Source organism: Rhinolophus sinicus, linkage group LG04 (genome assembly GCF_036562045.2).
Source record: "Rhinolophus sinicus isolate RSC01 linkage group LG04, ASM3656204v1, whole genome shotgun sequence".
Taxonomy (NCBI): domain Eukaryota; kingdom Metazoa; phylum Chordata; class Mammalia; order Chiroptera; family Rhinolophidae; genus Rhinolophus; species Rhinolophus sinicus.
The window spans coordinates 152,864,089-152,879,802 of record NC_133754.1 but is presented as its reverse complement, the minus strand read 5'-3'; the positions used below and the strand labels follow the sequence as shown (position 1 = coordinate 152,879,802).

General features: G+C 31.9%; 1 protein-coding gene across 5 annotated transcripts in view; it reads left to right on the top strand.

The window, feature by feature from the left end:
* GKAP1 (G kinase anchoring protein 1) overlaps positions 1–15,714 on the top strand; it is a 63,439-nt gene that overhangs the window by 17,812 nt on the left and 29,913 nt on the right. For 3 of the 5 annotated variants that reach the window (XM_019750112.2, XM_019750116.2, XM_019750115.2), the window contains exons 5-7: positions 2,049–2,126; positions 4,901–5,033; positions 7,341–7,363. In XM_019750112.2, coding sequence (XP_019605671.1) covers positions 2,049–2,126; positions 4,901–5,033; positions 7,341–7,363 — 234 coding nt within the window. The remainder of the gene's footprint in view (positions 1–2,048; positions 2,127–4,900; positions 5,034–7,340; positions 7,364–15,714) is intronic. The other 2 variants (XM_019750114.2, XM_019750117.2) reach the window with 1 other exon arrangement.

The following is a 15,714-nucleotide window of genomic DNA, read 5'->3' as shown; positions in this document are numbered from 1 at the left end:
TTACATGATCTCCCAAAGCCTGTGTTTTTCCTACATTTGTAGTATAGAATTCACCTTTTATCAGGCATCTCTTTCCTTGATGCCTGATAGTATATCCATTGTTAATATACCTTTGTTCACATGGCTCTTTCCTCCTGAAAGTCTTCTTTTCCTTTTTCTGTCTACTCAAATTATGTATATCTATCCTCTAAGGACCAACTTAAATTAGTTTCTTTTCTATTTGTTGTTTAACTTTTTTCGCTCAACTTTGTAGCACTTTTAATGCAGTACTCCATTTTCTGTACTTCATACATATGTACTAGTCTTCTGTTCCCAACTGGAGTAGAAATTTTTTAAAGGCAAAAGCCAAATTTATGCTGCTGCTTTAAAGCCCTACAGGCAAAGCACAAAAAGGTTCTCTGTAAGTCCTTATTGGTTGATTGATCGTACATTGACATTTTTGGAAGATTTCTTCTAGTTTTCAAAGATTTAAGTTGAAATTTAAATAATTTTTGCCTACTTGTATTTTCTTGTTTACTAGTTTGTGTTTATAATTAAAAGGTAATTTAAGCTCTAAACTGCTACATTTAGAATCAAATGCTGAAGAGCCATGTTTTTAACTTCAAAAGTTCCATTTCATTCGGTTCTTATTATGCTATTAGAATCAGTTACCCTAATGTCTTTGAATTAATATGGAAAAGAATAATAACATTTTGCAAGTCTCCCAACTTCCTTACTATTCTCCTGTCCACTAACTTATTTTTGAAATACTAGTCAGAAAATTTCTGACATATTGGAAATAAATGCCCTTTCCATAAATACAAAGTGTCGTTAATATTGATTAAAAATTTTAGTGTTAAATTGAATCATGTTTGTTTAGAGTAAACTTAGTTTTGTTACTTTTTCTATGTTGGAATGACTACTATGCTTTAATTATAGTGAAATAATTTTTGCTCAGTTTGCTTTGAGTTTAGGTGGAGAAATTGATGTCAATTTTATTTTTTGTGTAACACTAACATGAATCTGATTCTTTTAATTGTATAACTATTGTTTTTTGAATATCCTTTTATGTAATAAATTATTTAAAAGGTGAATTTTTACTTTTTCCTGATTATTACTAGCTTGTATTAAGTGAATTATGCAGTTCTTTGCAGTTATTTCATAGAAAAAGTATGTACAATTTACTCTGGATTTAACCAGATTTTCTTGTGCTATGTACCCTTAATTCTCATCTTATTTTTCTCTGAATTAGATTAATTTTTTTTCTCTGATAAAGTTAATCTTTTTGCCCTCTTTTTGTTGTCATGGTTTAGAATTAGATGAGATGCTTTCAAAGGAAATAATTGTTAATATTTTCTAATTTGTTGGTAGTGGTAGCTTGGATGTCTGTGTGGATGTGGTGGGTGGTATAGGGGAGTATGTGCTTGGCTGTACTGATGGAATAATAGGACATTGGAATGAAATATAGTTATTCAAAGGAATAAAAGAAGGGATTCTGGACAGACAAAAGCAAGAGATGTCCACTAAATTTATGCTTTCGTTATCCAGTACACATAGGTTGACAGATACATGCACACAAATCCAGGCTGTTTACTCTTGTCATATTGCAATTGTCCTATATTCAGCTTCAGATATTCCTTATCCTCAGTGCTGGATTATTCCAAGTCCCATCCAACTACTGTAGCAATTCTGTTTGGCAAGTAGGAAAACTAATTCTTGGAGAGTTATTTGATTGGAAGGTGGTAGAAGCTAGATTATAAGAAGATAAGATGAGATTGCCATTACAGTGTCAATTTCTTTGTAAGATATTTTGTATTAAAATAAAAGGATTATGTGATGTACAGCAAATTATTGACAATGAATGGGGAAATAGAAATCTCAAATTGGAAGTTTTTGCTTTGGTATCTTCTATAAAATACAGGGTTCCCTACTTTGGCATGGATAGATAACTTTGGAGAACCCAGATTGTTTTTTAATGTATTTGTTTTGTTTTCCTATATTTGTCATGGTTATTTTGCTAGTGTGGTATAATGCTATCATATGTTTATTGTGAAACTTTTCTTTTTTAGCTGACATCTGAAATGTTTGAAGCAGATCTTGAGAAGGCATTGTTGCTAAGTAAACTAGAATATGAAGAACACAGAAAGGTATTTATACATTAATTGATTTAGCTGTATTAGGTTTAACTGGTCAAAAGTTAGGATCAACCTTCCTGAATTTTGTATAAAAGTTCTTTAAAGTTTGTCTTAAAAATTCTTTATTATAAAAAAGTGTAATAAAATTCCTTCTCAGATTTTGAGAAATAACAGAAATGTGTACCAAGCTTTGTCTGATGATTTGGAATGTTTAGTTAAAAAGTTTCTTACCCGCAACATGAAGGGAAGAGAGGAAATTTAATTAACAGTACATGATTTATCTTAACTAAGTTTAGGTGAATATAGAAAATAAGTAGATTGGAAAAATGTAAGTAACTATGAGGACAGAGATACCCATTAAAAGACCCTCTGCTATCGATACACTACAAGTAAATGAAAGGACATTTCTGATAATTTGGACTTATGAACTCAGCATTTGTCACTAAGATGTGATATTGGGCTGTGTGCTGAAATGCATTCTACAGCTTGTAACTGTAGAAACATTTAAGTAAAAAGTAGTTTTGGTTTCCACTTTCTATATTTAAGTTGAGCATTTATATTCCTATTATTTAATATTTTAATCCTTTACATATATTGGGAATTTTTTTTGGTCCATAAAATTTATTCAACTTGTGATTATTCAGTGGTTGATCATAAATGGCCTCTGTTCATACTTGGGGGCCCTTAGATTATCATTGTACACCAGCTCTTTCATTCAAGATAAAGGAAAGAGAGAAATAAAAATGCACAATAGATGATTTTGCTATTAATTCATAGCTCAAGGGAAAAGGATAAAAATATCCAGTAAAGTGGACTTTGTACCCTATATGTGTTAGTTTCATTTTCCATTTCTATTCCTGTAATCCTGAAAAATCCAGGATAACTTTAATCCTGTTGTTAACTTCTGTTTAGACACAAAGCTGATAATTACAAAAATTGGTACAGCTGGCTTTACTATGACTTAATCATTTGCTGGACTTTCAGGTTACACTGGAAAAGCCTTGCTCAATTTGAAGATAAAACTTGTCAAACTGAATATTGTTATATAATGATTTTTTATTGTTAGATATATGTCTAGATTCTAAAGCTAGAATCATTAGAGGAGATTTTAATTATCTTTAGAGGAGAAGTAGAATAGATAGTGTTGCTACAATATCATGCTTCCAGCCAGTTTTCTTGGCACAGTCATAGGCCTAGTACCCAAAAGCTTTGGTTTTATCAGACAATAATGACTCTCAGAGAATGGAGGAACTCCTTTTATATGCAATGGCGAGTTTGATGTGATTACAATGATATAGTCATTGAGCTTTAAGACAATTATTTCAATTAAAAAAACTACAATTAATTTAGCTTAAGGATTTTTATAATAACTAAAGGTTGGGGTGGCATTTTCTATTCTGTTCTATCACTCATTCACCAAATAATTTTTTGACTAGCCAAAATATGCTAGACACACAATACAAAGATAAAGACATGGTCCCAGCCCCTGTAGAGAGATGTACGTATAATTATAGTATATGGTATTGAGAGATGTATGTTCCCACTGCAGTGGGAATTCAGAAGGATTTTCTGTACCTTTGAGGGGGATAGGTTAGGGTTAGGGATTCTTAAAAGAGGATCTTACTAGATGTATTAGAAGTGCACAGGGTAGGTAAGAGGGAAGTTGGCATTCTTGGGAGGAATGGCAAGTATAGAAGATATTTACATGTGTAAGAGTATAGCATATTTGAAAAACTATAATTTAGGGAGATGCAGTTGCTGGAGGTACTGCCAGAAGAATAGGATATAAAGAACCTTGTGTACCAGGCTAAGGAAATTGGGTTATACATCTATTGGCGGAGAACTTATTGAATATTTTAAACTTTCAGACTGATTTCAGGTTTTCATTTTAGAAACTCATGCTGTAGCAGTGTAGAAGATTGATTGAGGGGCTAAAATTAGAGGGTGTTGCAGTGTCAAGTAAAAGAAGATAGGGAAAATGACAGAATGTACAAAGAGAATAGTTTTAAGAGAGCTTTAGGAGATAAACTCAACAAGATCTAGTGACTAATTTGGATATAAAGTATGTAGGAAGAATAGGCAAGGATGACTGAGACTTCTGGCCTAGACAGTTGTGTAGATGATGGTGGCATTAAACAAGGTATTTATTACAGGATCAATCCTTACTGGAGAATTAGAGATGTTTATTGAACATTCAGTTGAATTGTCTGTACATATAGAAATCATCATTGGATGGGTAGAACTTTAAACTTTAGTTTGAAGAACAATGGGTATAAAGCATAAGAATAGATTAGAATGGAATAATGGTGAACAGCAGCTACATTTTTAAGAACAGAATTGGGAAAAGAAAACCAGTAAAGGCTACTCACGTGTAGTCAAGAGTATTGAGAAAACCAAGATATGCTTGAAAAAATGTCTCAGATTTGGCATTTAAATGGAGGTTGACCTTAATTTTAGTGTCAGAGAACAACAGAAGCTAGATTTCAGGGCTGGGTGGGGGGAGGTGAGAAAGCAAATTGACTGTAGATTATTGTTTTAAGTTTGGTCCCAGAAGGTGGCAACTAGGAGGGGCAACTAGCTTTTTGTTTTTATTTTAATGCTTAAGAAGCAAGAGATTGAGTATATAAATAAACAGGTATCCTTTTATACAGTTTGGCTACCCTAAGTTACTATATTTTCATTTGCCTTTTATCTTTGAAAAGAAAGCTTTAATAAACGTATTACCTGTTGGTGAGTTGATTTTACTAGTGTAACTAAGCTTAATGATGGTTGGTAATTCTTTTCAGGAGTATGAAAATGCTGAAAATGCTTCAACTCAGTCAAAGGTGATGAATAAAAAAGATAAAAGAAAGAATCATCAGGGAAAAGACAAACCTCTCACAGTATCACTAAAAGATTTTCAATCTGAAGGTAATACAGGTATGAAATCGGTTAGTAAAAAGTAGTTTTGGAGAAACTATTCTGTCTTTATATACTTTCTAATTTTGAAAATAAGTGAAAAATGCTTTGTTAATGTGCTACTTAGTATGTAAACCTGTTTGGAAATAAACAATTTAGAGGTTAAAGTAATTTAAAATCAATCATTAAAAACCCCATTAAACTGCAATTTATCTTTTTGTATTTCTGAATTTGTCCCTTTTCTAAAACTCACTGAAAATAAAAATTGACATTTGTAGCTTTTAAGTCATGCAACATATTATTGTCCTCATACATAAAGTGATTTGGCTTAAACTAGACGAGGAATAGTATTATCTTCAGGTTTCATTTATTGTTGGTAAACCTAAGTTACCTGGAACTACATCTTAGAAAGTTAAAATACAAATTTTTAGAATGAGATTTATTACCAGAAAACTCTTTATAATAGCATTTGTATTTTTTTAATCAAATAGACAAAATAGAAGGAAATTATATAATACCATCCACCAAACTTTTGAAGCAGACCACAAAGTACATTATTTGTGATAATGATGAAAACCCTAGCTCTGTACTGTGTTACATGGTAGCTACTATTCATGTGTGGCAACTTAAATAAAAATTAATTAAAATGAACTAAAATAAAAAATCCTTAGTTGCATTAGGCACATTTCAAGTACTCAGTAGCCACATGTGACTAGTAGCTTCCGTATTAGACAGCATAGTCACAGAAAATATTTTCAAACAGCGTTGTGCTTAGACCTGTCAGTATAGTTGTTGACCAAATGAACAGCTGTTTGTTCATTGAAAGTGCAGACTGTTTGATTCATGTGAATTTAGCCTTAATACATTGGGCATTTGTTCTGTGAGGATTCGTAATACCGTAGCAATAATCTAACAAAAAAACCCCAAAAAACCCCAGACCCAAAACCCTACTTTACTGTTTTCAGAAACAAGCCTATCTGTGAAATTAGGAATAAAATTCAAGGATTATATTGCTTTCGTTAATGATCAGCAAAGTTTTTCTTACAACCTTTTTTCTGATTAAGTTGTTTTAGGGTTAAAACAACAGACGTATTTTAAAATGTCCAATTTTAGTAAGGAAGATTTTATATAAGAAATATTTCATTAAAAACTAAGAAACACGAAAAGAATGCTTTTTAAAAACTCCTTAATTTATTTTCTATATGTTTGATTTATTAAGTATTATGTAAGTTTATTAGATGGATTGAGAAAGACATCCGATTTGATACTGTTAAGGTGAAATTATACAACTATTACAAGACAGAATTAGCACAGTTGTGATCCTTCCTGGCATACACTGGATGCTAAGGAGAACATGCTAGAAGAATAACCATGTAAACTACCGGGATTTGATAATTTGATCTTGTGATTTTGACATTTACTGTGTTTATGGACTCTATTCTGATCAATGGTTGCTTTAGAGACCTGGTCTAGCTTTTAGATTCTCAGTCATAAGACAGCTCTTCTATTAAATTATTAGTCCCTGAAAATGGAAAATTTCTGCTGTCCACAGGAAGCATTATTAAATATTAGATATCCTGATCATTTCCAATTGAAATAAGAACACTTGCTCCCTATTTGTACTTTAGTTTCAACCTTGTATCTGTGTGGATTCCCTTATTTCTTTTCTTCATTCCTATTCCCTTTCCACAAATGCTGTGCTGTTACTAAAGCAATGATTTGTTTAATCTAGATGTATTTGTTATGCCTTCTTTTTTATGTTCATTTTATAAATATACATCAATTTTTAATTTTTGTCATAGTATTATCAACTCACTATGATGTATATTTTTAAAATAAAAACACTAGCTAATAACTTTAAAGGACACAAATTGCTAGTCTACTTTTTATTTTATTCCACAAAGGTGTAATTAGTATAGTTTTTGCAGTCATAGTTCCCTCTGATTTGATTTTAGACGTATTTGTACATCCTCAAGATCCTCCCCCAAAAACTTGTACACCCTCCCCCAAATTATATGAAACCAAAAACTTAAATGATAGGCAATTCAAATATTTAAAATTTAATAATACACTTTGGTATGGGTGGCATTTACTAGGATACAAGACCTAGCCCCTAAGCTGAACAAATTAATAGTTATATACTGAATTTTAATATCTTATCCCTAGAAAAGTAAATCTGATGACTCCTAGACAAACCCCAAATGACTTCTGAAGCTCTTATTATAATTTTGAAATTCTTTTCCATTACTTTATTTAAATATTTTTTACATATTAAAATATTTTGTTAATTTCCTCCAATGAAGTGTCACCATTTTTTTTTATTTACAGATCACATTAGTAAAAAGACAGAGGTAAGTGTTGTAACCACCTTCATTCTAGAAAACATTTGATTTTAACAATAGTACTTTAATGTTTAGCAGTAAGTCTTTTTTGAGACACAGCCATTTAAAGGACAGCACATAGGTGTCTCATGAGTGAACTCAGTCATATATCTGGCAATTATAAGGATATAAAATACATTATGGTAGAATAAGATATGATTATTTGTATGAAATATAGTATCATTTGGCTTTAGCATCCTAATTTGTACGTGTATGGAACCAAGAGGTTACCTATCACATGTAAGTTAAAATTTTAGGGAAATAGTCTCTATTTTAATCTTTGTTAAAAACACCCTGAAACCATGTTTCAAGATATTTTGGAATCATAGAAATTGTAAGGTAAGATGTGATTATGTAGTTCATACCCGTGGATAAAATGAACCTGATCACATATTTTTCTTACTGTTCACCATTAGAGGGTAGTGCAGCTACATATAACTTCCTAGTGTTATCAGTTACTTTTTTTTTTTAAAGACTCCATAACGGCTCTACAAACCTTTTAGAATTTGGAAATGAGACTACTATAAAATATATTTTAATATAGAAGACAGCACTAATAAAATTTTAGAGTTCTTTTTACTTCTTTAGGTAATAATTTGAAAGTTTCTTAGTTATTCTATTATGTATGTAATTCTTGTCAGTAATTCCGGTAAAAAAAAATTGATCTTTTAAAAAATGGTCAGATGGCCCTTTGTTTCACTTTAGAATACATATGTGGTTTTTGACCATTTTTGTTGTTGTTTGAGGCATTTACTGACAAGTCAGGGAAATGAAATTCATCTATACGAAAACAATATCTAACTAACTGTGATTATATTGATAATATAGTTCTTAACTATTCGTACAAATACAGAATTGATTTGTTGTTACAACAGATGCTAGAAATTCTTTAAGTTATTTACAAACCACTGTTGCCATTTCTTACATTAAAATTTAAATAACCACAAATAGAGACTGATTATTAATTTTATGTTTGAAAGTGGAAAACATACTTTTGGATTGGGTCCAGTTTTTTTAAATCCATTGATTTAATTGGAAGTTAGCTTTATGTGAATGAAAAAGTAGATACAAATGGTACACCCTATTCCTAAGAAATTGCCCCCAACTGTTAGTGGAGGGGAAAAATAATTTTTATATGTTGTTCCATGCTTTTTTCCTGATTTGAAAGAAGAAAAAAAAAGCAGACTTACCACGATCTCATCTATGTAATATGCATATTCAGCCTGAGTTGTGTTTAAACGTGCATAGGTACTCGTATGTTATATAGCGTATATTTTGTCTTTCATTATAGTGCTATAACTGTGTTCTGATTGTTTTCTATTATTAAATAACTTGATATATAATAAAATTCATTTTGAATAATCCTAATGATTAAGACATTTTCTGCATTTGTAAATGTAATGTAATTATAATTTATTTTCTACAGAACTATTTTAAGAAATTTATCAAAAGAAAATGAAATTCATATTATCCTTGACACTTACTAAAAGCGTATCAAACTTACATTTCATTTTCATTAGAGGTATTCCTCACTTTCTGGGACCTGAATATTTAAATGTTGTAATGATTATGCCATTGCTCTAGGAATTTAGATAAACATTTTTTCAGAGAGTTTCAAAAAGAAGTCTGATAAGAAATTTCAACTCTAAAATAGATGTTTTCTACTCCTAAAAATGTACTAGTGTTTGTTATGTTTATATGCTCAGTAATTGAGTTAATTCTTCCCATCTTTAATATGTTACTTATGCCGAGAGATTTTTTTTTTCCATGGGTGCTCTTAAAATTCCCAACCTCTGTTGAGAGAACATTATACATCCCACCCATCCCCTCTTAAATCAGGTACTTACTGATAAAATTCAAAAGGGAAAATATTTTTTACTTTATTGCTGGGTGACGAGGAATAAATACTTGAATTGCCTGTATATTCCTCTAACTGCTAGTTAAACTTGTCTCAGGTTAATCTCATCATTCCCCTTCTTTCTTTCTCCATTCATCATATAATTCATGATTATGGGTTATTAATCTCAGTACTTTTTTTCCAATCCCAATTCTTTGTAATCTCTCTGACCCTGAAACAATTAGAATAAAATGACACTACCGGAATAGAGGATGGAAACTATTTTTCTTCATTAAGTGTCCAAGATATGTTGGCTGCGACCAGTCCCCTACCCTTCACTAGAGAACATCCCAAAATAATTTTAGACAGTAGAATGAATAATAAAGTAGAATGAGTAGGTGCTTGTACATACTTCTTAAAACCTCAATTAATCATGCCTTATAAGGAACATTATTTGATCCTTAAAGTTGTTTTGTTTGTTTTTAATTTTAATATGTTGCCTTTTTAAATGTTAATTCTGCTGGGTAGAGTATGTCATAGCTACTCCTTTCTCTTTAGTCCCACTTTTATCTGTCCTCTTCAACTGCAGTCCTTCTAGTACCATTTAAAATTTTAGTGATCGTCATGTATCTTGAAGTCTAAAAGGTCAAGTCTTGAATATGCTTGAATAGACTATCTCTAAAAGAGTACCCAAGAAGTTGTAACAGTGATTGACAAAGGGTGGGAAGGAGGGTTTACTGGAAGAAGGAAAGGAGAAAGACTCACTTGTCACAATATAAACTTAAATTTTCTATCATGTCTAGTTACTACCTATTAAAAAATTATATTAAAAGTAAAAAGCACTGGGTGAGAGAGGGAGCTGGGGAACAAACTCAGTCCTATCTGGCTCCACAGCCTATTTCCTTTTTATTGCACTATGCTTCCAACATGTCTATCTTAGATATATGAACTTGGATAAATTATTCATTTCAGGTCCTAGTCATATTAGCTGAAAAGTAAGATGGAATCTGTTTTCTGAAATTACGATAGATGATCAGTGTGTGATTGAAATAAATATTATCTACTAAAAGAAATGGACCCTATAGTTAATGCTGCTAAAACACAGGAAAATAGCAATAATAGACCATTAAATCTTCAAAGCAAAAAATTCTACCTAGCTTTTAAAAATCTCACCTAAAAAAATAATTTCACCTAAAATCTGGTTTTACCTAAGCAGTTCAACCTATTACCATGCTCCTCAGAACATGTTGAACTCACTTTTGTTCCCATGCCCTTTCTTATTCATATTTATTGTTATTTGTTAGCTCTCTTTGGTTGTAAATAACAGAAGCCCAACTCAATCCAGCATAAGCAAAAAGAGACATTTATTTGGTTCCTGTATCCAAACCATGGAAGAATAGGGAGAGAGCTGGCCTCATAATTGACTGGATCGAGGCGTTTGTATAACTTTAGGACTCTTCGTTTCTCTTCCAAGTCTCAGTTGGTGTCTTGTGAGGGGGAGCGAAGTTAGGAATGGCCTGTGTTGCTATCTTGGTGATGTCACTCCTCTTCCATCTTTTTTTATTTGCATAACTGCTTCAGAACTTGGTCAAAGAGTCACTTTTTCCTGGAAGCTTTCCCTGATTATGATCTATTTAGATGCCCAGAATACTCTGTGTATACTTTATAGCTTTCAACACCTGTTTTATCATTGTTTTGCTTTTTCACTGGAATTTGAGTTCTTGGAAGTATGGGACCATATCGTGTTGATTTAGTTTCCCCAGTAGTTCTAATTCCTGTCACATAGTAGGTAATATAAATGAATGTTGCTTGATGAATGAATGAATGTTCTAGCTTCTCGCTAAAACCTTCTCTAGCCTTTTTTGGTCTGCTTCTTCTGTATATTTTTACAGCATATAATAGAGGTACATAGGTTTTATTTCCTTTGCCAGTTCAAGAACATTGTTAGGGCCTTCGTGGAGCTCTGCATTAAGAATTCTGAGACTGCAACTTACTTAGCAAGAAAAAGTGTCAGTATCAATTAATTGTTTACCATTTATAAAAGAGGAAGCAGTGGCTGCATGCTTTACAGGTATTTGCCATCCTGACATATAAAAAAGAGTGCTTAATAATTGTGTTTGTTATTATATTTGTTAGTTTTTGTTCTTCTCAGTAGATTGTGAGTTCTATGAGAATAGCCCATTAGTAATGTACTAATTGCATAATAAGGGCTTAAATAATTGATTTAAGAGATGTTCAAGAGTTGAATCCATTAAGGTCTACCCTAGGGAAGAGGAGAAAGTAGGCTTACTCTACATATTATGTCATCTTCAATATAATCGCTCATTTAAAGAATCATTATTTAGATTTCCTCTTGGAATAAGTTCAAAGCATCCAAGTGTGGTAAAAGAGAAATAGCACATATAGATGGAGCATTCTGAGGTTTGCATGTCACTTTATAGCAAGGTATCTTGAAACTAAAGCTGGGAGGCTATTCTTCTAGGAGGTGACTTGGAACCCTTAGAAATATGAAAGGAATTCTTGATCAAAGCATTCATATTTGTCATTTTACTGTATAAATGATATGTTAGGAAATAGGTGCTCAGTGGGGAGCTAGTTTTTTCTTCTTTAATTGGAGTATAATTTATACACAATAGAATGCACAAGTCTTAAGTGTGCAGTTTGATGAGGTTTGACACATGCATGTACTTATGTGACCTGTATCCCTATCAAGGTAAAGAACATTTCCATCACACCGGAAGGTTCCCTTCTGCCTCATCCCAGTCATGCCCTCCCCTCCCCCCTCCCCCCCCATAGGAAGCCACTGTTGTGATCTCTGTCATCCTAGATTAGAGTCTTTGTTTAAAATGAAGCCTGCAGTATGTTATTCTTTGGTCTGGTACTTTCCCTCATCAAAATGTTTGAAGGTTCATTCATGTTGTGTATTAGTAGTTTTTCCCATTTCATTGCTAAATTGTATTCCATGGTGTGGCTATATCACAATGTGTTCGTTTATTCTATTTATATACATTTGGTTTCTATTTTTGACCATTATGAATAAGGCTGCTATAACATTTGAGAAAACAACTTTATTGAGGTTTAATTTACATACTATAAAAGTTACCCATTTTTAAATATGCAATAGAGTGGATTTTAGTATATTTACAGAGTTGTGCAGTCATTACCATAATCTAATTTTAGAATATTCTCGTCATCCCCAAAAGAAACCTCATGCCCATTATCAGTCACTCCTCATACCCCTTCTGCCCTGCTCCTCACCCCTGGCCTAGGCAACCACTAATCTATATTCTGTCTCTATACATTTGCATGTTCTGGACTTTTTGTACACGGAATCATACAATATGTGATATATTGTGACTTCTTATACTTAGCATGATGTTTTTTAAATATACCCATATTGTAGCATGTATGTATCAATACTTCATTTCTTTTTGTTGCTAATAGTGTTCCATTGTACTTAATTTTATTTACATATTCATCTGTTGGACATGTGGATTATTTCCACTTTTGGTTATTGTGAATAATGCTACTATAAATATTTGTGTACAAGTCCTTTTATGAACAGATATGTTTAATTTCTCTTAGGTAGAAACCCAAGAATGAAATTGTTATCTAAATGTACCTTTAAGCATAAGAATTACTAAAGAGTTTTCCAAAGTGGCTGTACCTTTTTACACTTGTGGAGGTGTAGGAGTTTATGAAATAAGGAAAGTTATTTTTGCATTCCTGGTAAGGAGGCTGACAAAAGGTTTTCTATGATGCTAGCCTTAGTTTCTTATCCTAAACTTTAAATGACAAAACAATTTCAATACTTATTTATATTTCCATATGCCAGTAACAGCAGATAATGTAATTAAAAGCACAATGCTTTTTAAATAATAAATTATAATAATACCTAGCTATAAATCAGATAAATGATGTGTAAGACCTAATTGGGAAAATTATAAAACTTTATTGAAAGATAGTAAAGACTTACATGGAGAAATATACCTTGTTCATGGATTGGAAGACTTATCATAGGAGGTCACGTTTCCTCAAATTAATTTGTGAAATCAGTGCAATCCCAATCAAAATCACAATTTAGTTTTCAAACTGAAAACTTAAAGTGCATCTAACATTTAATGCATTATCTGTCATTTATCAAGATTCCATATATGCATGGGTCTGTTGAGCTCTCTTCTGTGTTCTACTGGTCAGTTTATTCCTGTGTTCATTACATAATGTGTTCATTACTCTAACATAGTAATGTCTTATATGTGGAATAGCAAAGGACAGTTGTTAGTCATATTAGGAAAAAATCAAATTGGATCTCTACCTTTCGTCATGCATTAAAGGCTACTCCACATAGATTAAATACTTACATGTGAAAGACAAATTGTATAACCCTTAGAACAAGAAAATAGAGAATATATTCCTGACTGAGGGGTAGGAAAAGCACTATAAAAGAAAGGTTGAAAACTTAGATGTTATTCAAAATGAATAACTTATTTTCTACAAAAATACCAAAAAGAATGTAAAAAGACAAGGGACAAATTTCAAAGCAGAACTGATAGAGGATTAGTATTCAGACACAGAAAGAACTCGTATCAGGTGGTTAAAAAAGAGATGGTTGTCTTGTTTTCTTATTGTCTCATAGGATAGCAAAAAACAAATAAAAAATAAATAGAGACATCCGACATTTTACAAAACAGGGAAATATGAATACCAAAAAAGTCCAACTTGGTTATTATCGGAGAAGTGCCCCTTTCTTCCGACCACCAAGTAGGCCAAAATTAGGACGTTTGAAAATACCCAGAAGTTATACATCAGTGGAGTTATGGAACAGTTTACAGTGGTGGGAATGTAAATTAGTACAATATTTTGCATAAGTCTGGTGTTCTTATGAAACCGAATATACATTGTAACCCAGGAGTAAGTAAACTTTGGTGTAAAGGGCCAGGTCGCAAATATTTTAGGCTTTGGGGTCACATCCAATCTCTGTCACAACTAACTGAACTCTGCCACTGTAGTATAACAGCAGCTATCGTATAAAAGCATGGCTGTGTTCCAGTAAAGCTTTATTTATAAAAAAGGGAAGTCTTATTCTGGGCCATGGTTTGCTGACCCCTTATATAATTTTAGCAGTCCACTTGTAGGTATACATGCACTAGAGAAACTTGGACATGTGTTCTGAGAGCCATGTACAAGAATGTTTTTATGAATGCGGAATAGCCTAACCTTTCCCCCCAAGAAAACTTGGAAAAATTTAAATGTTAATCTTCAGTAGAATGGATACATTTTAGTATAATCACAATGGTTTATACAGTAGTGAAAATGAATTTATAGCTCTAGGCATCCAAAAGAGAATGTTGAGTGAAAAACAAGTCTCAGAAGACTACCTCAGAGTAATACCAATTTTATAAAACTTTAAATCAAGCAAAACTAAATAGTCTTCCTAAAAATGTTTAAACTATATATAAATCAAGAACTGGTTTCCATTTTACAGGAAATACAGGAATTAGAAGTACAAGTTAAATGATACCTAAAGGAAGCAATCAGGTTAATGTAGAAGATGGATATTTTGTAGGACAACTGGCATATTCTCTTCAGCAAGAAAGTATTATGGAGGAGAAAAGGGTGGAGCATGGGGAAGGGATGTTCTGGATTAAAGAGATTTAAGAGATGACCAGTGTAATGTTTGGATCCTAGTTAGATTATTAACAAAAGACATTTTGATACAACTGAAGAAATTTAAATATGAACTAGGTATAAGATGATACTCAGATGTGATATTTTTGTTAGGTGTGATACTATGGTTAAATTTGAAAATTTATTTTATAGCTGCATGCGAAATAATTTTGAGATGAAGTGTCATGATGTCTATACTATAAAATATCTAAACAACAGGGTGGGATAAACTGTTAAGGAAAACCTTAAAAATTGTTAAAGTTAGATGTCAAGTCTAAGTGTAGAGTCTATGGGTGAAATTTTTCATAATGAAAAGTAACACAAGCAAAATGAAAATATATTATTTAATGATATAGCTATTAAACAATAAAAGATGGAAATGATAAACACTAAATTTGTGTTAACAGTTAAATCTTTGGAGGGTACAAGGTATAGGTAATATTCTAGTTTTTAAGTAAAATAGTGGGATCATGGGAATCCTTTAAAAAAACAGCTTTATTGAATTATAATTTATATACTATAAAATTTACCCATCATTAAGTATATAATTCAGTAATTTAGTAAATTTAAAGAACTGTGCAACCATACCCATCATCTAGATTTAGAACATTTCTGTCTTCCCCAAAAGTTCCCTATATCCAATTATAGTCAGTTTCTACTCCCAACCCCTTGCAATCACTGGTCTACTTTGTATCTTTATAGTTTGCCTTTTCTGATAATCTGACTGGACTCATGCAATATGTATTCTTTCGTATCTGACTTCTTTCACTTAGCGTAATATTTTTGAACTTGATCCATGTTACGGCATGTGCCAGTA